General features: G+C 36.5%; 1 protein-coding gene across 3 annotated transcripts in view; it reads left to right on the top strand.

Moving 5' to 3' along the window:
- The window catches only part of KHDRBS2 (KH RNA binding domain containing, signal transduction associated 2), a 644,953-nt gene that overhangs the window by 465,388 nt on the left and 155,961 nt on the right, over window positions 1–23,604 (top strand). For all 3 annotated transcript variants that reach the window (XM_074348987.1, XM_074348989.1, XM_074348988.1), the window contains exon 8: window positions 22,463–22,521. In XM_074348987.1, the coding sequence (XP_074205088.1) occupies window positions 22,463–22,521 (59 nt within the window). The remainder of the gene's footprint in view (window positions 1–22,462; window positions 22,522–23,604) is intronic.

Raw genomic sequence — 23,604 nt, forward strand, 5'->3', positions numbered from 1 at the left:
TGGCTAACAATAGAAATGCAGAATAGTGTAAAAAGGACATAGAAACTATAAAGAGGAGCTAGTTAAAATCAGAAAACTCAGTTGCTGAGATAAAAGCCAAGCTAAAGTCAATAAATAGCAGACTAAATAATGCAGAAAAACGAAAAAGTGATTAAGAATACACGATAATGGAAATAACCCAATCAGAAGAGAAGACAGAAGAGCAAATGAAAGCCATAAAAAGCAATATATAAGAGACCTATGGGATAATATAGAGCGTGCCAATCTATGCATAGTAGGTGCCTCAGGAGAAAGAGAGAGAGAAAAGGGTATGGAAAACATATTTGAAGAAATTATTACTGAAAACTTCCCAAACCTACAGTAGGGAACAGATATCCAAGTACAAGAAGAACAGAGGGTCCCAGACAAGATGAACCCAAACAGACCTACACCAAGACATATTACAATTAATATGACCAAAGTTAAAGATAAAGAAGATTTTAAAGGCAGCAGGAGAAAAACAAAGAGTTACAAGGAAACCCCCATAAGGCTATCAGGTGATTTCTCTACAGAAATATTACTGGCCAGAAGGGAGTAGCAAGATATATTCAAAGTCCAGAAAGAAAACCCTGCAGCCTAGGATACTCTATCCAGCAAGACTGTCCTTTAGAAGAGAAGGAGAGTTAAAGAATTTCCCAGATAAGCAAAAGAATACAGTAATACTTCACTTACCTTAAAAGAAATATTGAAAGATCTATTCTAGAAAAGAAGCAGGAAACTATAAAAAAGAGCAAATCACAATCGGAAATGTGATGACAATGAACAGCAAGAGAATAAACATGAAGATGTAAAAGAGGACATCAAAATCTTAAAATGAGAGTTAGGAGCAAGAAAAAGTAGACTTTTTTTCATTATTTTTAGGATGTGTTTAAGCCTATATAATTACCAGTCTAAAGCAAATAGAGTAATGGGTTAACACACTTGAAGAACAAGTTAGCCACAAATCAAAAGCATATAGTAGCATCACTTAACAAAAAAGAAAAGAAATCAACCTAATACAAAAGAAAATTATCAAACCACAAAAGGTAAAATAAAAAGAAAAGGAAAGGAAAAGAGATGAAATACAAAATCAATCGGAAAACAAAGTTTAAGGTGGAAATAAACACACATCTAACAATAATCACTATAAATGTCAATGAACTAAATGTTCCAATCAAAATACATAGAGTTGGAGATTGGATAATAAAACAAGAGTGTATAATATGCTGCCTACAAGAGACCCAGTTTAGGGTGAAGGACATACGTAGATTGAAAGTGAGAGAATGGAAAAAGATATATTATGCAAATGGAAATGACAAGACAGTGGGGTTAACAATACTCATATCACACAAAACAGACTCTAAAACAAGGCCATAAAGAAAGATAAAGGGCACTATATAGTGATTAAAGGAGCAATAAAAGAAGAGGATATTACTCATTAACATACATGCCCAAAATAGGAGCACCTAAATACATAAAACAAATACTAACAGACATAAAGGGAGAAACTATCGGGAATACAATAATAGTAGGCGACTTTAATACCCCATTGGACAAATCTTTCAGACAGAAAATCAATAAAGCAACAGAGATACTAAATCACACAATAGAACATTTAGATTTAATTGATATTCACAGCCAAAGAAACCTAAAATATGCATCCTTTCCAAGTGTACATGGAACATACTCTCGGAGAGACCACACACTCAAACACAAAAGCAGCATCAACAAATTTAAGAGGATAGAAATTATTTCAAACATCTCTTCTGACCACAATGACATGAAAGTAGAAATCAACCACAGAGAAACAAATGAGAGAAAAACTACTGCATAGAGACTCAGAGACATGCTACTAAAAATCCAATGGTTCTAATATACAAAAAATAGATAAGCAAGTTCATACTGTACAGCACAGGGAACTATATTCAATACCTTGTAGTAGCTTATGGTGAAAAATAATATGAAAATGAACATATGTGTGTTCATCTATGACTGAGGCACTGTGCTGCACACCAGAAACTGACACAACATTGTAAACTGACTATACCTCAACAAACAAACAAACAAACAATAGGTCAATGATGAATCAAAGAAAAACTTTTAAAAATACATTGAGACAAATGACAGTGAAAACACGACCACACATAATCTATGGGATGCAGCAAAATTGGTCCTAACTGGGAAGTTCTTGTTACAGTTATACCTCAAAAACAAGAACAATCTCAAGTAAACAATCTAACCTTCCATCTAAAAGAATTAGAAAAAGTAGAACAAACAAAACTTAATGGCAGCAGAAGGAAAGGAAAAATAAAGGTCAGGAAAGAAATAAATAAAACAGAGATTAAAAAATAGAAAAAAAATCAAAACGAGCACTGACTTTTTTGAAAGTGTAAACAAAATTGAGAAACCTCTGGCCAGGCTCACCAAGCAGAAAAAATAAAGTACAGAAACAAACATAATAAGAAATGAAAATGGAGAAATTAAAACCAACACCGCAGAAATACAAAAAATCATGAGAATACTATGAACAACTATATGGCAATAAATTGAACAACTCAGAAGAAATAGACAAGTTTCTAGAAACATGCAGTCCATCAAAACTGAATCAGAAAGAAACAGATCATACAGAAATAGACTGAACAGACCAATCACTAGAGGTGAAAAGAATCAGCAATAAAAAGCCTCCCTGCAAACAAAAGTCCAGGACCAGATGGCTTAACTGGGGAATTCTATCACACATACAAAGAGCTCATACTGATCCTTTTCAAACTCTTCCAAAAGACTGAATAGAAGAGAACTCTCCCAAACTAATTCTATAAAGTACCATCACGCTGATACCAAAACCAGACAAACATACTGCTAAAAAGGAAAACTATAGGCCAATATTGCTGATGAACATAGATTCAAAAATCCTTAACAAAATATTAGTAAACAGAATCCAACAACACAAAAAAGATTTTACCCCATGATTAAGTTGGGCTCATCCCAGGGAAACAAGAACGGTTCAACATACGCAAGTCAAGCAATGTGATAGCACCACATTAACAAAAGAAAGGACAGAAATCACATGATTAGCTCACTAGATGTGGGAAAAGCATCTAATAAAATTCAACATCCATTTATGATAAAAACTCTTACCAAAATGGGTATAGAGGGAACATATCTCAACATAATAATAAGCTATTTATTACAAACCCACAGCCAGCATGATACTCAATGGTGACAAGTTGTAAGTCTTCCTGCTAAGATCTGGAACAACACAAGGATGCCCATTCTCACCACTTCTGTTCAATGTAGTATTTGAAGTCCTAGCCACAGCAGTCAGGCAAGAAAAAGAAAAAGGATCCAAATTAGAAGAGGTAAACTTGTCATTATATGCAGATGACATGATACTCTGTATAGAAAACCCTAGAGGTTCCACACAGAAAACTACTCGAGCTGACAAAAGCACTGGCAAGGTAGTAGGGTACCAGATTAACATACAGAAATCAGCTGCTATTCTTTCCACTAACAATGAAATATTAGAAATTGAAAGTAGAAAAACAATTCCTTGTAAGATTGCATCCAAGAAATAAAATACTTAAGAATAAATTTGACCAAAGAAGTGAAAGATTTATATATGGAGAGCTAAAAAACATTGACTAAGAAAATTAAAGATGACTTAAAGAAATGGAAAGATATCCCATGTTCTTGGATTGGAAGAATTAATATTGTTAAAGTGGCCATACTGCCCAAAACAATCTACAGATTTAATGCCGTTCCTTTCAAATTACACAGGACATTTTTCATAGAACTAGAATAAATAATCCTAAAATTTATATGGAATCACAAAAGACCCAAAATTGCCAAAGCAATACTAAAGAATATGAATGAAGCTACAAGAATAAACCTCCCAGACTTCAAAAATAGACTTACCATATGACCCAGCAATCCCACTCCTGGGCAGATATCCAGAGGGAACCTTAATTCAAAAAGACACATGCACCCCAATGTTCACAGCAGCCCTATTTACAACAGCCAAGACATGGAAACAACCTAAATGTCCATCAACAGATGACTGGATAAAAAAGTTGTGGTATATATGTACAATGGAATGCGGCCCAGCCATTTAAAAAAAATGAGTAAAATAATGCTATTTGCAGCAACAGGATAGATCTGGAGAGTGTCATTCTAAGTGAAGTCAGCCAGAAAGAGAAAGAAATATGATAGCACTTGTCTGTGGAATCTAAAAAAAAAGACACAAATGAACTTATTTTACAAAACAGAAAAAGACTCACAGTTATAGAAAATAAACTTATGGTTGCCAGTGGAGAAAGGGCATGAGAACATATAAATTGGGAGTTCGAGATTTACAGATACTATTTAATATACATCAAGTAGATAAACAACAAGTGCATACTGTATAACACAAGGAACTATATTCAAGATCTTGTAGTAACCTATAATGAGAAAAGTATGTATGTATGTATATGTATGACTGAAACATCATGCTGTGCCCCAGAAATTGACACAACACTATAAACTGACTATGCTTCAATTAAAAAAAACAAAGTACATGAGCATAAATCTTCTTCATTTACAAACAAAATGAATATCACTTTGACATTGTTGTGGTCAAATCAGAAGAAATGCTGATTTGGAATCTTGAAGGTAAAACAAAATGTTATGTGTGACTTAGTAGAACTGATAGAAAAGAAAAAAATATTTAGATAAAATGGTCTTTAACTGACTAGTTAGTCAGAACAAGGAATACAGAATTTGTGGAGATTATAAAGTGGAATCTGTCAGGTGCTTCAATGGAATAATTATGTCATCTTCATGCAGAGTCTAAAGGAAGTTCACAAGGTAACATCCTTACAAAGGTTCACCTGGAGTTCAGAACTGTAACAACTGTAATTAATTCCCAGTTGTCTTGTAAGGTGTTGTTAATTATGGAAAAGTTCAAATGGATCAGAAAATGGACTTTGCTAATAATTCCTTAGGCGGCAGCCCAACTAAGTGACATATTAAGGACTGCTAAAGATGATAATGACAGGAAGGCTCTCTGACCATCTTTTTCTCTTGCTCTGAGTCTGTGAGGAGACAAAGTAAAGAAATAGATTGATTCGTTTATTATGCAAGTTTCAAATTGCAGGACTAGTATTGCAGTTTCCAGGGGAACTCAATTACTCGAAGTCATTGTCTGAAGACATGTTACATCCTGTGATCAATACCTTTAATTGGACCAAATACTCGATTCCACTCATGTTCTAATACCCCATCTTTTATGCATTCCTCAGTCATTAATATTTTCAAAGATCAATCTTCTTAAATCGTGTAAATTAATGAGGCTTACAACCATTTTTTTTTCTAATTTTGAGTGAACTGGGGATTCAACTCAAGACCTTCTGCATGCTACGTGTACACTCTACCACTGAGCTATACTCACCCTCCAAACATTTTTTTCAATGCCCAAATTTTAAGTAAGACTTTATGTTCAACCAAATCAGAAATGCAGGAAAAAGTAACTTTTGTATACTCAGATACAAATAGTACTATTACAAATCAAAAGACCAGTTCTGATCTTTGATTCTTAACAGAATTTTAACGTGAATGTGAAGTGTTAAAGAGTTTACAGTTTTCTGATGTAAATTACTAACTGCAGATTTTTAATTGGCAAATATCAAAATGGAAGACTTTGCTTTCCTTGAAGCATATATCAGGTGTGTAACTCACACAACCTAGGAAAATAATCCTCTTTTCTCTTGATTAATGCAGGAATATCCTAGAAGAGCAAACATATAGGTCTCTCTGAAATATAAGGCTGTAGTTTCCAAAGTTTTCTAGATTAAAGACCCTCTTGGAAGATCTGTAACTGTCAGGATCTATACAGATATAAATAATGGCATACCTTTTCTATGGAAACAGCAATGTTTTAAAATGAATTTGTATTTTATTAATGAGACAGCATTTATACTAAAGTAATTTACAATGTATAATGAACATAAAAATATACGTTTGTGAAAAGATGGCTTCTTGGATACCCTAGTACAACTTAGTTACTCAGGGTTAGGGCCCCCACAATGGGAACGATTGCTCCGTTGTTCAGAGGCTGCTTGGAACTAATGATTCAGAACAATTAACACTAGTTTGTGCTGGCTGCTCTGCTAATTGTTTAGGATCTTCATCTTATTTAATCCTTGCAATGACATGTGAGACAGAGAAAAATTGAAGCTTAAAAATGTTACATGACTTTCCTATGTTCCTTCAAGGAGTAAATGTTGGATTCAAAATTTTATCTGCTAACTCCAGGGGCCTCAGACATAAAGGGTAACAAATACTGTCTGAAAATCTAAATTAATTTATTGATTAAACAGACTCCTGTTATGCACCTCAACAGGCTAGAGAGAATATACTTTAATATAGTAAGAATGTCTTGAGTAATTTGCATGGTTTTCAAAGAGCTCTGACCAAAGGATACTTCTGATCAGGAAAAAAAATGAAATAATTCTTGTTTATAGGCCATGAGTTTAATGTGAGCCCCTGTTTTTGATATCAAGAGTCTACAAAAATGCTTCTAATGAAAACTTAAGTGTAAGGCACTTTACCCAGAAATTTAATAAAAGTTATACTGTAACAGCTTGTCCTATTCATTTAAGTGTCACTACTTCCTATAAAGTGACTCACCCTCATTTTGTAATTCAATTTTCTTAAGTCTCAAACTATAGTCAACGATGAGATTGAATTTGCAGATAGTTATTGGATTTGAGAGATTTTCCCACAGTTATTCTACAAGTTAGTGGCATTCTCATGCATCTGCAGAACTCAGAATAAACAGTGGATTTGGTATCATTTGAATTTAGCTCAGCAGAGTGGGAATCCAGCTCATGATACACACTATCTTTGTTTCCAACTCCGAATTCGTCTGCTTGCCACACGACAGGCCAATAAACAGGGAGACAAGGAGTTGGGGCAAGGAATAGCAACTTTATTCAGAAAGCCGGGGGACGAGAGGATGGCTAACTAATGTCTTGGAGAACCATCCTGGTGCAGCCAGAATGCAGGCTCCTTTCACACAAAAAAAACAGGGGAGGGGGTGTGGTTCGTTGTTGCAAACTTCTTGCTGTAGGAATTCTTCTTGCATTTGTCCATGTGGGTCAGGCCTTGCTGTTCCTGTAAACCTCCAACAAAGCAAAGGTTAATCTGTTTTGCAGCTTGCAAGCTCTGGGTAAGTGCAGAAGTGCTGACATCCTTTAAGGTCAGAGCCTGTCTATTTCAGGCTAAAGGCAACATTGTTTCCCAAAAGGTGCAGAGCTGGCAAGGCTAAACCTGGAAAACAGGGCACAGTTGTCGAAACTAAAGGAACAGATCCAACATAGAGTCAGATTTGTTCTCCTCTGTTACATATTTTTTGGTCGGTATTCTCATTTGGCATATTTAAGTATCTAGGATAGCTGTGGTTAGCTTTAGGAAAGAAATATTTCTTCAAATTATTCAGTATGTATTATTCATTGTAGTTGTTGATTGTTTGATAATTTAAGGTTAGTTTTGGGAAACTGCTTACCTAAATTGTCAATTTCTATTTAAAAGTATACATTAAGGTACATTTTATAAGACTCTAATAAGAAAAGTCAGAGAAAACATTTTCCCTAGTCATTTGAATGACAGGTTTCTCAAGAGAACTTAAGGGAATGTCTAGTCACTTACTATTTACTGAGATCGGGACACTTAGCATGTCAGTCATTTCTCCTCAGCAGATTAGTTTAGATCTGTAGACACCCCTCAACAGGGAACAGGAAGGTGTTAGGCAAACCGAATATGAACAGAGCTTCAGAAATGGGAAGTATTAGATCAACTTAGACCCTTAAACAACCTGATGTGTTGCAAAAAGCCCATTTGCAGATAACCACTACTATATATAAAATAGATAAACAAGTTTCCACTGTGTAGCACAGGGAACCATATTCAGTCTCTCACAGTGACCTATAATGAAAAAGAATGTGAAAATGAATATATGTATGCATATGTATGACCGAATTATTATCCTGTACACCAGAAATTGATACAACATTGTAAACTAACTATACTTCAATTAGGAAAAAAAAAAAAAAAAAGATGAGTTAAAGAACCCAAGTTGAAAGGCTTCCATGGTTAATATAGAAAGTTTAGTTCTGCCAAGAGAAATATAGTTAATCAGCATACCCATGGGGACATGAATATTCATGAATGTACATAATTGTCAAGGTATAACAAATTGTCAAGCCTGTGGCAAACTCTCATAAGTGGTGTTCTGTCTAAAGGAGATTATCTTCTGATCAGTTTTAGGACTCTGTGGTCATGTAGTCCCCGTAGGATGCAAGGCCCAGTAGTGTGTTTGTGTGTGTGTTTCTGAAGAAAATCTGGAAACCTAACTTTTCCAGTTTCTGCTCTTGCATAACAAACCACCTCAAAACCAAGTGGTGCAAAATACTTATCTTTATTATGCTCGAGGACTTTGTGCATCAGGAATCTTAACAAGGCACAGCAGGGGTGGCTTTTTTCTGCTTTCCTATGTCTGGGGCGTCAGCTGGGAAATCTAAAAAGGTGAGGTTCACTCAATGGCTGGGAGCTGAAATCATCTGGAGATGCTCCCCACGTATCTAATAGCTGATGCTAAATGTCAGCTGACATCTTACTTGGGGCTGCTGTTGGAGTACTCATGTGCAGTGCTCTCCACGTTGCTTAGTGCTCCTCACAGCATGGCAGCTCGGAGCACCAGCTGTGAGGATCCCAAAGAACAAACTAGACATCACATTGCCTTTTATAACTTAGCCTCATTCTGTTAGTTACAACCAAGTCACAAGTCCGACCAGATTTCAGAGAAGGGATATTAGATGTCACCATATAATGGGGACTGGCTTGGGTAAAGGATGAAAATTTTTATTTTATTGTGGCCATTTTTGGAAAATAAACCTTGAGACAGCAGCTGTTCAGTGTAATACTCTGATTTTTACACCCTGGCAACTAATTTTTTTTAATGAAACACTTAAGAGACTAGTGTTATGTAGCCACTGACATGTTTCCTAAAACTGCTCTACGCAAAATAATCAAGATAGAGAAGAAATCATATCCAGAAAGTGCTTCCAAGGGCACAGTGACAAGGAGTCCTTCAGAATGGCATTGGAGGGCACTGTATGGTGTGTTGAAGGATGTCCTAAAATCCAACCATGGTCTATTTGGAGGTGATTAGAGAAGACAGATATGGAAATAGATGCACAGCACGTGATGACTACTATGCTAGAAGGTTCGCGGGTACGTAGGAGGCCATCTAAGTGAAGGGCTAAGAGAAAGTACCAAAAGTCTTCTAAGAACTGATGCCAAGCTGCCATTTAACTGCCTAAATAAAATTTAGCCAGGCAGCAAGGGCAGCTTCATGAGCAAAGATAAAGAAATGAAAATTTGATTCATTAGTGAAGAGTCACATGGCCTTCAGGTGAATCGCATTATAAAACCGTTGGGAGCGGCAGGGCGTTTAGCTGACAGACAGGGAACGGGAAAGCCTGGACGCCACATGTAGAAACGAGAAAAGAATGGCATTTGAGTAAAATTTGAGGTTGGCATCCAATCTCGAAATTAGTAAAACTAAATTCATCTTTGGAGAAAATTATGGTATTTTTTTTTCTGCCTCAGGCTGATTTGGCCATTTACACTCAGTAAGTTCTCCATTAGTTTCTATTTCATCCCTTTCCTGAAAAACCTTTCTATCCTTTCATTGCTTTCTTTGGTTTCTTAGTCAATTTGCACACAAACAACAACAACAACAACAAAAAACCCTCCAGGTCTTGCTTCTTTGCACTCGCACACTAACAATGAAGGAAGGAAGATAATTTTCTTGTAACATCGTCCTCAAGAAGGAAAACACGGATCTTTGCGATCTTTAAGCTGGAGGGTCAGAACACCAAAAACAAGGCACCCTTGTCCTGGGAGTGCTTCAGGAAAGGGTATACAGTTTATCTCAGACGCACGGGAAATAGAGTTAAGATATAGATATTATTCATTTTTCATAATTAGATTTCCTTTTATAATATTATCAACATCGTATTTTACCATTTCATTAAGTTCGTATTTATTAAGGGCTTGCAGTTTCCCAAGCGCTGGAAGTAGATCGTGACAGTCTGGCGCGTCCAAGTACAAGTTCACCCTCCTGTCCTTACAGTGCTGTGGGCCAGGTGTTTCATACTGAGCACTGTTAGTATTCCAGAAAGGCAGTAAGATTCATGTGCTGTGTGTTCCATTTCACCCCCAGTGGCAGCTAGGCCAAAAGTATATACTAATATTATTGTGTTAAAAGGTATGAATAACTAAACTAAGCGGGATATAAAATAGTTACAAATGGCTTCTTAGCATTTTAGGTCAGAATTTTGTTACCTGATGGTTTCATACACTCAAAGAAAAAAAAACTGACATCAAAATACTTGGATTTGGAATTCAGGTGTAAGTAATTGTGGACTTGTATTCTTGCATTGTATAATATTTAGTAATTTTGAATTATAGGAGATGTGGGAAGGAGGCAAGGGAGGAGTCTGAAGGGCTAGGTACGGAACACTTGACCATTTCTAAAGGTGGTAAGACTTTAATAATAATAATAATAATAATATCCACAATACAGAGCAGTTGCTGTGTGCAGACGCCTATATTAAGTACTTCAAAAATATTGAATGAGGTAGATAGTTCTGTCCTCTCATTGCAAATAAAAAAAGCTAAGACAGACTGTTTAGCTTGCCTGGATTTTATAGGCAAAAGGTCCAAGCTTTGAACTGACTCCTGTCCAAATCCAAAGACCTGGGCACTTGTACTAAAGCCATATTGCTTCCCTTTGCTCTTATCTTTTTTTAAACATTTCATCTTATTAGGAAACTCTTAAACTGAGTGTCTCCTATCCCGTAATCTCCATTTATATACATTGATCATTAATTGGCTTTGTGAAGATACACATAATGAATCTAGCTTTCTTCCATATTTCAAACTTTCTTTATGAAGATAATGTTCGTCTGCCAATATCCAATCCAGTGTGTAGTAGAGTGAGTTCTTGACTACAATTCTTCACCCCTCCTGTGTTCACACCCTTTGCTGTGTTGTTTTTCAGCCCATCTTTAAAAAGTGGCAAAGTATATTTACCTGATTCTTTACTGTCATGTATCTTGCTTTGACTAATAGGATAATGACACTTGTAAGCATAGACCTTAAGGGACTGTGTGTTTCCAACTGCCCTCTTGTCATCGCCATAGAACAGCTTCCCCAAGTAACTGCCGTGCCCTTAGTCTGAGCTCCAGAATGAACACATGCAGAGCCCAGCTCCACACACAGCTTGGAGCAGAGCCCCCAGCAAGCCCAGCCTAGATCAGCAAACCTCCAGCCAAGCCAAAACATATGAACTGAAAAAATAACTGCTTTTGTGTGAAGCTAGTACTTTGTGATGGCTTGTCAGGCAACAGCATTGTACCAGTGACCGCATCCAGGGTGATCCCCACAACACAGGCATGGTTTCCACAGCTGTTCTCAGTGTGTCGTGGTCTCCATTTCACCAGATACCCTAGTTTCTCTGCTAGAAAACCTTCCAGTTGTCCAAGTTTTCCTTTTATAGTGTGGCACAGTAATCTGAGGTGACATTTTATCCGATGACAGTAGGTTGGTACAAAGAAATGACATCATTACAGCCTATGCTTCTAGCTGCAAAGCCTGTCACCATCGTCCGGCCATCTGGTTTCCCTAAGTGGCTCTGTCACATTTCTGGGTCTAATTGAATTTGTTTTCAACTGAAAACCTAGGTTCTTTCTAAATGAACTGCTGTTGAGCCAGTTCTAATGCCACCCTGCATCTTTGGAATTGATTTTCTTTAACCCAAACACAGAAATGGACATTGATCTCTGTGACTGTTGACCTTGCATTTAGCCTTCTGTGGCTGATTTGGAGCTGCTTTTTGGAATGCTAATTCTTAAAACCAGCATATTAGTTATCCTTCCTAGCACCTCTTATATTTCTTTACCCAATCTTTTTTTTTTTTTTTTTAATTCTGGAAAACATACAGCGCCAAGGACAAAGTTCAGTAGCACCCTTTAAGTTGACATTGGCCATTAATTAAAACTCCATACGAACAGTTGTAGACGTAGCCACGAACCTCCATGGCTGTACCGTCAGGCACCTTACAAATAATTCACAAAGAAATTAGGTGGTATTTTAAAGCTGCTCATTCTTTTTCTCAACAAACTTTCATTCCCCATCACTCTTCTGGGCCTATATATTCAAAACAAATAACACACAGCTCACACTTTGACTTATTCACAATTAGTGTAGGTTTGTTTAAAAAAAAAAAAAAGTATGACCCTGGGCTTCTGCACCAAAAACACCTGCAAGTGAAATTACAGGTTTCTGGGCCCCTGCTGAGGCCAGCTGACTCAGGGCATGAAGAAAGGGGCTCTGAAGTGCTCATGCTGCATCTTTTAAGCACAGCATCGTTCTGATGCTTGTGTGCACTAGATATTAAGAACCATGGTGCTGGAGAAACAGAGTGTTAAAAAGGAGTTCTGGCCCAATGAGCTGTTCTACATGAAGACGTGAGCAAGGTCTTGCACAAGGCGAGCGGGAAGGGCCGACAGCTTGCCTGCGAGGTTGGGTAAAGCTCTAATAAGACACTGACCATTGACCTGGCTCCCAGGAAGAGGATGACTCCCTCATTCGGTGAAGAGGTAGGGGGGGTTTCCTCTAGACAGGACAACCACGGTCGGGGGCAGGGGGCCTTGAAAAGATTTTGACTTGGGGAGATACTCCACCATGTCAGGGTGTTGGGTGTGGTAACAGGGAGTAACTGAGAAGAGGCTGGGTAGATCACTAGAACACAGATGGAAAAGGGCCAGTGCTAAGGAATTACCACTCACAGTCTAAGGATTAGAAAAAAGGAAGACATGAAAATACATAATTACAGTTCAGTTCAAAGCATGCCACACTGGTAGTGCTTGAAGACAGCCCCTTACTTACATTGTCTGCTTAGAGTTTCTGGATAAATGTGACCTTGTTTCCACACATAAAGAAAAGACTTACAGAAATAGAATCAATTGTTATCAATTCATATATTCTTTCCCCAGACTCTTATTTATTTCCATTTCCAAAGTCTTGTGCATGAAAATATCCATTTAATAACTAACAGGTTGCCCTGGAACATTACATAAAGCAGGCAAGATTTCACTTGTGATTTGAATGGAGAAGACTATAAATCATCATTAATACGTAACCATAGTGCAACTTGCGCCAATGAATCCAAAGTCAACTAGATTAAAGGATGGAAATAAATAGAAATTATGCTGATTTTTACAGGACTGAAATCTTACTGGTACTCATAAATTATGACTCAACCAAAGAAATTATGTATAGACAGTCAAAATTATGTCCATTTCAAGCTAGGGTTCAGTAGCTTCTGTGTGTTTGGACCAAAAGCAGGTAACAGTTCATTTATGAATGTCATGTACCACTGAACCTAATTAACCAGCCAGTGAAGTTCTTATTTATGGAAAATAATTACTATGGTCTAATGATAATTCCGCATGATAACACAGAAGATTAATGTTTTGTTACAAAATTGCTCACCCCTCGTTCATGTAATAGAGGGTCAAAGTAAGCAGAAAATACAAGCTGAACTAGAAAAAAATGATTTGAGAGTGTCTATAAAAAAGACCATTTGCAGAAATTTATACAAAGCACTGATTCAGAAAAACAAAAGCGTATCTAAATTCCTCTCTCATTTGGGGCATAAGGTTGCACCCTCAAAAGATCCATTTTCTGTAAAGGGGACCATTGCAAAGCTGATCATAATTCTACACCAGATGCCTTATGTAGATCATTTGTCTTCATCCTAAATCTATGAGCAGAACAAATATGTCACTTCCCTCATGAATAATCATCCTATATTTCATCCTGTGAACATAAAATACCGTCAACTGAAACTTACGAGGGTATATATGGTTATTTCATGTTTCAGCATATTTCAAGAAGATGAAACCCCTTTCAGCACTGTAATGTTTATGAATATGGAGAAGAGGCGCTTTATGTATACGCCTTCGTTGATTGGATGATCACCATTATTAATACTTACTGAGCGCCTGCTATGTACCAGGCACTTATCACAGGGCTGTCACAGGTTCTTCTTAATACCCGCGGTATCATTTTTGCCATATTAAAGGTAAAAAAAAACCTTTTTCAAAGAGATTAAATGATTTGTTCTAGATGACACACTCAATAAAAATGAAAAACAGCCACTCTCAATTTGAAGTTCAGATATATATTTTTTTCTAAATTCTGTGTATCACTTTTCACAAGGCATACTGATTTCCCTCCAAATGGGCTGGAGAGTGGACACTCAGTGTTCTATACTTTTGAGATGGTAGACTTTTTTCTGTCTTGTAATAAGAGTTACCTCTGTGTGGGATACTTACAGCTTTGACTTTCTCAAAACAAACTGGCCAGAAAAACAAGTATAGAGCTTTGCTGTGTTTCCTATCTCTCCATACATCAATGTCTAATTTATTTAGTTTATTGGTTAATTTCAGAACACAAATTTTGTGTTATATTTATACACAAACGTGGCTGCTCTATAACACAGTGCCTCCTGTGTAACATTGCAGGTTGAATGAAATGAATAAATAAGTAACCAACTAATACAGTATAAATTTCAAAGATGCTTTAAAGCTTTATGGAATCTTGATGGAATCTCAGAGATACTTCAGAAATATAGTATGTAAAGCATTGCTTTTTCCCTGTGTTAGAACTCTATGAAAAGCACAGATATTAGAATGCAGAAAAAGGTATTTGCCTTTTAGCCAAAACACATACACACAAAAAGGAACATATTTTATTTAATATTTTTGAGCGCACATACAAAATGATCAGCATATTTCAATTTTCAAATAAAAATATATTAAATTTTATTTTAAAATCTACTTTAATTATTTCTGTACTAGAAATGCATGAAATAAAAGTTGTGCAAAAGAATTTGCTATGGTTTATATTTATCCCAACTTCTTATTTACCAATAGTTTGAGTGCAGTGATAGTGAATTCTCAACAAAGAAAATTGTCCTATGTGAGAACACTGTTGTCTAGTATCAGAGAGGTTACCTTGTGTGTTTTAATTCTCCTGTTGTCCTCAGAATAAAGGCCAATTTCTAAATGGAAAAATTCTTGAATGAAAAATGAAATGTGTAAAATATGTACACATAATGGTGGCTAATGATATAAGCTATACGCTTTTCACATTTGAATCTCTTATTAATTCCAATGATATTGGTGCCTGTGATTTTAATTCTAAAAATATGAGATTAACAATTTTCACTCATAATTAGCAGTTACATATGGTATATGTTTTCTTTCCTATGCTTCCTTTTGCCTTATGACTGGGTGTATTAAACATGTTTTATATCCATCTGTTCTAATAATTCAGAGTATTTCATTTATAAGCTTTTGAAAACTGTTGGTAGCAGCCTGATAAATATTACAAGCCCTCACTTCAATTTACAGTATTAACCATGACAGTGGATTCAGAGACCCCCTCTCATTTATGCTATCAAAATTCAATCACATTTGGTTGCTTTCAAATAATGCCTTCTCTAAATCACTGTGTTATTTTACATTTTAATTAAATAATTATCTTTTAATATTGGGATGAAAATGTATATGTTAACCTTTACGATATTACAAGGAATACTTTGAAGCAGTCGTGCTAATTTGATATTAATGTGGGATTCAAACAATTCTTGCTCTTATACTAGCAATTTCCTTATAGATGTTACGGAGTTTGTGATCAGTAAAGTCCTGGGGATGGATGTGACAGTGAAAGTGAAGAAGGCAGAGACCGAGGAAGTGAGCTCAGGAGACAGCCTTGGGGAGGACCCCAGGGGTGGACATGGAAAAACATCCATGTCCCTTGAGCCCTGCTCCCAGCCTCATCTCCTGAAACTCACCTCGCCCTGACACGCTGGCGCGTCACCATTCCTCAGATGCCCCAAGCACACCTCAGCCTCGTGGTCTTTACGTCTTCCTTTTATCTGTAATGCTCCTTCCCTAAATTTCCGAGGCTTTCTCCTTTATCTCTGTCAGGTGTCTGTCAGTATCGATTCATCGGTAAAGCCTTTTTGACTACTTTAACTATAAATTGTACCCCTTATCCCAGCATTGGATGTTCATCTTCCAGCTCTAGTCTTTTCTCCTTGACACTTAAAACTCTTTAACTTAGCCTATACTTTACTTCTGAACTCCCTGAGGGCTGGCATCTTTGTCTATTTTGTTCACTACTGTATTACTTAGCACTTAGAATACTATCTGGCACATAATAGGTTCTCAATAAATTTTACTGGATAAATAGAGAGAAAGTAGGTTGAAAATATCCACAGCATTCATCTATGGATACTTCCTTGTAATACTTATATTTATTATTCCAACACATCTAAGAAATATGGTCGTGTAACTTCTCCTTTTTTATATCCCCAGAATAGTACTGGTGCTCAATAAATATTGAGTGAATGATTTCATCCAGTCCCAAATTTTCTAGGTAAATAGAAGGCAGAGGTTTTTGACCTTCAGTCCCATGAGATGTTAAAAAGAAGAATAAACAACTCAAAATCTCTCTACTTTAAAATCCAAGGCTCAGACTACCTGTAACTGAGCAGATAGTTCAAACCCCTGTGGGGGCTTCTGGGGTCAGACCCCTCCCCCACGCCCTCTGCTGCAGCTCCCCCCTGAAGGACCCAAATAGTAGTATCTCAGGTATATTTCTTGAGTTTTTCAGATGCTAAAACCCACCATCCAGAAGAAGACATTAACTACTTGACGATCAAGAGCATGTGGCTCCCAGACCCCCTGGCGCCTGGGGGTAATAATGTTGACCTCCCTGTCACCTCTGCATCAACCCATCAGTGGACTGTGCACGAGCTGATCATGCACCCTGTGGCCCCCCTCCCTTACCTGGCCTTTAAATATGCTTTGCTGAAACCCTTCGGGGAATTTGGGGTTTTCTTGGTCATGAGCCACCTCGTCTTCCTTGCTTGGCCCTGCAGTAAACCTTTCTCTGCTCGAAACTCCAATGTTTTGGTTTATTTGGCCTCACGGGGGCGTGGGGCACACAAACTTGCCTTCCATAACATGTCTAGAGTTGAAAAGCTTCTAAGTCCCCTAACCCGTGTCCTATTCTTTTGTAGGTGAGCAGAATCTTTTATTTTTGTTACATAGAAGGTTTCTAAGTAAACACCAAATCTACTTTTCCTGATACAAACCTTTAAAAACCTTTAGGTTGTTTTTTTTTTAATATAGTTAGAAGGTTAACTGTAATTATAGTTATGTCGTAGAAGGATCAAGGAAATTGGTCAAGGAAACTGGAGACCTTGATCTAAATAGAACTGAATGCTAAGGGCTCTGTGGAATAAAGTAGCATTTGGTTCTTCAAATAGAAAAGGGATTTCAGGTGTGTGTACACAGGCAGTGATGAGTGGTAATCAATGCAATGGATTATTGGATGATGCCTACAGGTTAGAAGGTGGCTGTTTAAACTGGAATGAACATAAAGCTCATCAGTTCCAAGACCTCAGTGCATTCATTTGGCCAACATTTTTTTTTTTGAGTTGTAGTCAATTTACAATGTTGTGTCAATTTCCAGTGTAGAGCAAAATTTTTCAGTTATACATGAACATACATATATTCATTGTCACATTCCCTTTAACAGCGAGCTACCACAAGATCTTGTATATATTTCCCTGTGCTATACAGTATAATCTTGTTTATCTATTCTTCATATGCCTGTCAGTATCTACAAATTTCAAATTCCCAGTCTATCCCTTCCCACCCTCCTCCCCTCTGGCAAACACAAGTTTGTATTCTATGTCTATGAGTCCATTTCTGTTTTGTATTCATGTTCATTTTTCTTTTCTTTTTTTTTTATTTTTAGGTTCCACATATGAGTGATCTCATATGGTATTTTTCTTTCTATTTCTGGCTTACTTCACTTAGAATAACATTCTCCAGGGACATCCATGTTGCTGCAAATGGAGTTATGTTGTCATTTTTATGGCTGAATAGTATTCCATCGTGTACATATACCACATCTTCTTTATCCAGTCATCTGTCCATGGACATTTAGGCTGTTTCCATGTCTTGGCTATTGTAAATAGTGCTGCTATGAACATTGGGGTGCAGGTGTCATTCTGAAGTAGGGTTCCCTCTGGATATATGCCCAGGAGCAGGATTCCTGGGTCACATGGTAAGTCTATTCCTAGTCTTTTGAGGAATCTCCATACTGTTTTCCACAGTCATTTGGCCAACATTTCTAAAGCATTTACTATGTGTCAGGCACTGGGTTCCTCCCTGTAAATACATGATGGTCCAAATAGCCCTGACCTCATGGGAACTATATTAATTGGGAAGACAGACAATTGAATAACAGCACATGTAAAAGTCAAATTGCAAAAAATGACAGTGCAATACGTGAGAGGTAAATAGCATTGTGGGAATACATTAGAGGGGACCTGAGAAGACTTCTTAGAAGAGGAAATAATTGAGGAGGGAATGAAGAGGGTGTTGAGAATTTCATGTGCTTGGTTTAGGCCCTTGTTGATAGTATTTGGGAATCTTCTGAGAAGGAGGAAGATAGGTAAATGTGCTCACAGCTCACCTGATCTTCCTAATCACACTTAGCTCAGGGTCATAATGATGTTAAGTGATTTATTTAGCATCTTTTTGTCTAAGATTATGTAGATAAAGTTGATGATTATTGAAATACATGGAATGGACTAGATGAGTTATAAGTTGTCCCCAAGAGTTGCATCATCAGATACATCAAGGTTCAAATCCCAGCTTCACCACTGATTCTTACTTGAGCTCATAACTTTTGCCAACCTTTTAAAAAGCATCAGGGATTACCAACCACTGGGCTTTGTCCAGCTGTTTCCCACAGTGCTGAAATGCACATGGATTTGTAGCTTGCCATTTGGGCCTTCCCATTTTTTTTTTCCCTTACACTTTCCACCCTCCCACTGAGCTAATAGCCCAAATTTTGGGATTGTAATGGCAGTTGTACACTTCTATATATTGATTTTTATATTTGACTAAATCATTGTAACAGAGATTCAAAAATTAGTGGCTCAAAAAAGAGAAAAGATGATTTTTTATTTTCTGGATAACAACCCCTTGAGGGAGGCAGTGATCTAGAGGAAGTCTGCTCCAGTGTGATCATTTTGAGACAAGTTCCTTCCATATTGCTGTACATGACTTCCTAAGTCATTATCTCATTTGCATGGTAGGTGGTAGATCATCGCTTTGAGTGCATTCTACCATCTGAGGAGGGGATGGTGCACAAGCCCAAGACGAGGAGCTTGTTCTCAACTTGGAAACGAACTTGAGGTTGACATCCCTCACTTCTGTGCACATCCCACCTTTCCTGACACAGTCACAAGACACATCTAGCTGCAAGGCAGGCTGGCAAGTGTATTCCACTCACTGTGTGGCCATTTGTCCACGTAAAATATTTTCTTAGGGAAGAAATGAGAGGTAATGTTTGGATTAGCAGAGGTATGGACTCTGGTGGAGTCCAGGATGATTATTCTCCATTATTCTTCCATTATTTCGCATGATCCATTCTTTTACAAATGTCTTATATGTTTCAGTCTCCCCTTTTTAGAGTTCTGAAAGTTAAACTTCCCTCTTAGTGGGTCTGTATTATTTATAGTAGAGAATAACTCAGCTGCTTTGTCATGGTCTCTCTCACTGCAATTTAGTTTTCCTTCTCTTAGCTTCATCAATTAAAATATTTTAAATGTATATTTCTTCCTTTTTATTTTGGCAAAATTATTAACTATTGTCATAATAAATATTTTTATATAACTTACATATATGGAAAAATGTTAAATTAGACATTTCTTGAGTTATCATAGTTCTTAGTTTTTTATTAATTCCAAATTGGAGAAATTTTCTCTGTGAAGTAGGAAATACTGGTGTCATCAATAAACGTCATGCAATGGCTAGATTCCCAAATGGATCATGAATTGTACATATCACCTGCCCTATTATAATGGAATCAAATATGAAAATTTTGATTTATTGCAGAAAACCCTTCTTTAAATAAATCACTGTTACTTATTTAGCAATTTTAGCCAACTCTTAAAGCAGTGTCTAGATTGATTTAAGATTTCTTAATTCTTCCTTTCAAATTTCTCAGTGCTGAGATATTATACATAAAACTGAAAGTATTGGTAAATTGCTCAATTTTTTTTACATCTCCTCTCAACGGAGACTGTTCCTTGATTCACAATAACCAGAAAATATTCTCTATAGAAACTAATTTGGGAATTACTTTAATATAGACCTTCTTAGTTATCCTTATTGTTTCCTTATTCTAATTTCTTTATATATTTAATGCCACATATTTCACATGTATTTTCTTTTGCTTACGAAAATCCATTTTCTTAAAACTTTCGAAACATACTTTTTAATAACTAAAAAATAAAGCAGCTACACAAACAATTATTTTCTTTTGGAAGCTGCTGATAATATTCTTAAGAGCAAGCAATAACATATACTAAACAATAGTGGATAATGCAAACTCAGGTTTATTTCATTTTCCGCCCATTCACCCTTTATTTTCATGGTTAAGTTGTTTTTGAAATTAACATATATGTACTGTTCATTGTTTCTAAGAACAGGTTAGAGTTTCAGCTTTTTCAAACTTACAGTTACCAAAGGAATAAAGCCAACCGCAAAATACAAATCAACAGAATGCAGTAATCCAATCACAAAGGACAATCAGATATGCTTGCACATATTCAAGAAATCAGTCATCTAAGTTACAAAGAAGTAGTTCATTTGTGCCCTTTTTTTTTTTTTTTTAGATTCCACATTAATTCATCAATTAAAATTAAAATTGAAATCCCATCAGAAACAGAGTGATGTCACTAGATAATGTTTGGTGCTACTGGTCTTCACACAGCACGCACTGGGACACGTAAGCAGGGTTACTCGTGGAAAGATTGCTGGTTAGGAGGAAGGGAGCAGCCTCAATGCCCTCATTTTCTCTTCATCCTGATACATGGGAACATGCTTGTTAAATCACAATCTCACGACTGCCACTTCTTGAACATTCAGGAAATCAAGGTGACAGCTCTCAGGACTTTGCTACACATACGTGAGGGCTCTCAATTGAGGTGCACCATTTCTATCAAGATAAGTATGTGACAGAAGAGATAAACATCCAGCCACCAGCCAATGGCCTTAGACTTCTACAATCTCAAGGCATTAGAAGGATGGAGAGAAAACTTATCACCATATATTCTTCCTAGAGAGTTTGTATATGAATATCCTGGGCAATAAAGACTAGGGAATCTTTTTTTTCTTCCTGCTACATTACAGTAAAATTGAGTTAATGCATAATCAGCCACCTCCCAGAAAGATACAGATGGCCAAACTTCTCTCCATCTGTCTTTTCATCTCTAATGTTTAAACTTTCGTTTTCTTTTTTGCGTCTCTTTCCTTAATATCAATGAAATCTCAAGTATTTGACATAATAAGACCTATGGGATTGCTTTGAGGGATAATAACAACCAAATATTTTTAAATAATTCTGAGGCTTTCTGTCTTCCTTCCAGCCTAACCCTTTGGCATCTGTCACCCACCCTCACCCCTACACAATTTGGCACTTGATATTAAGCCATTTTCTTGCCACACTTTTATATACTTAAAAGAAATGAATAACCTTTATATAATTTATAAATATATACATATATAAATTTATAAATTAAGATTCAGGCAGAGAACTTTAAATGAAGCTTACTTGAATGAAAAATATATTGTATTACAAATATTCATAGATTCCCTAAGTAAAATTAAAATATGCATAATTTTTCCAAATACTAAGCTAAAGTAAAATAATTTCCACCTTTTGTATAGTGTTTTTTTTTTAATTATATGACATTAAGAGAAAAGAAATAGTGTATATATTTGAGAAGTGCATGGACATACTGTGGAAGGGTTGAAGGGGACTATAAACATCATTTCAGTGTTTGGAGGTGAAGACGAAATTGATGTATATTTCTTAAGGTAACAGCATTAAACACCACACACAGCTGACCAGATTGTCATCTTATGTAGCACTTTTTCTTGGAAATAGACCTTTTATAACTCTCCTCTTGAAGTATTAGACTTGTGTTTCAGAGGAAATTTGATTTATATAATTGGAGGATAGAAATAAGGAAGTGCTGAGCTGGTATGAGAAAATCACAGCGCTCTTTGTCAATAACATGTATTTCTCTCACTGAAAATTTCTATAGGATGTGTTTTATGCCTAGAGATTCTTGGGATTATGAGCTTAACACACATTTTGCTTTCAAATTCCATTTGAGTTTTTTGGGTTGATTCCTCCTGAATATCGTAACATTGATTGCTGTCTAAATCTATTGCAGTGTGCCTGAGTACTATGACTATGGTCATGGAGTAAGTGAGGATGCCTATGCCAGCTATGGTAAGACCTTTTCTTTACTAAAACTGTGAAACCAGAACATCCATCCGTCACTGACAACTCAGAAATTACTTCCGTCTTGCTCCCCCCTGTTTTTACAGCAGTCCAGGCTACGTTGATGTATGTAATTCTAGGGTGAGATTTGACATACAGAGCCGGTGCCAGAAAATTGGACAGATCAATTTTGACCAAAATTTCAAAAGCAATTAATCACAATCATAGATCATTTGCAACAGCAACAGTAAACATTCTGAATAGTGTCTTTCTTATATGATTCACCGTGTCCATGGTCTGACTCATTGAGTCGACAACAATTGTGTCTTTCCTGCTATTACAAAAATCATCAGAATAACATACAGTGAAAAGATTTTTAAAAATTTAAGGGCGGAAATTGTAGCTTTCAAGTTATTTTTATAGTGTGTGTAGTTCCTGAAAGTGCCAGATAATTGATGCATAAGAATTCATCATTAACAAATACATTAGTCTACAAAAGAAACTTCAAAATTACATTGTTTAATTTAAAAACTACTTAAAATTAATTGTACTTCAATTCAGTAAGATGTACTGAATGCCTTATGATACATCAAGACAGTACTTCCCTTAGGAGGGCAGATTCTGGTTCCTTAAAACGTATGCAGCATCACCAGTTGACTGCGTTGAAAAAATAACCCTCGTTTTAATTTATTCAGTCCTGGATTTTTAAGAAAATAATACCAAGGCCACTCTGTTCCTCTTTATGGGGACAGCTCACTTCCCTGGGTGACCATCATAAAGCTGAGTTCAGAAGTTAAAATATAAAAATAAGCCACCACCACAGTGACAGCCATCCATAAGCTGATGACTTACATATGTTTTCTTATTTCTTTATGTAACATTGAAATATTAAGTACTTTTATCTCCATTTTATAATGAAAATGCACATTTGTCCTTTGTGCACAAAGGGTTTGTCAGGGTCTAGGAATACGACGCTGTGCACAATCCAGCACCCCTGGTTCCTACTGTCTTCTGTGGAGACAAGTATTCCTACATATAGAAGGTTGTGTCAGGCTGTAAACCATGTGACGCAGAGACCATTACTCATGTAAC

This window comes from Camelus bactrianus, chromosome 20 (assembly GCF_048773025.1).
Source record: "Camelus bactrianus isolate YW-2024 breed Bactrian camel chromosome 20, ASM4877302v1, whole genome shotgun sequence".
NCBI classification, from domain to species: Eukaryota; Metazoa; Chordata; class Mammalia; order Artiodactyla; family Camelidae; genus Camelus; species Camelus bactrianus.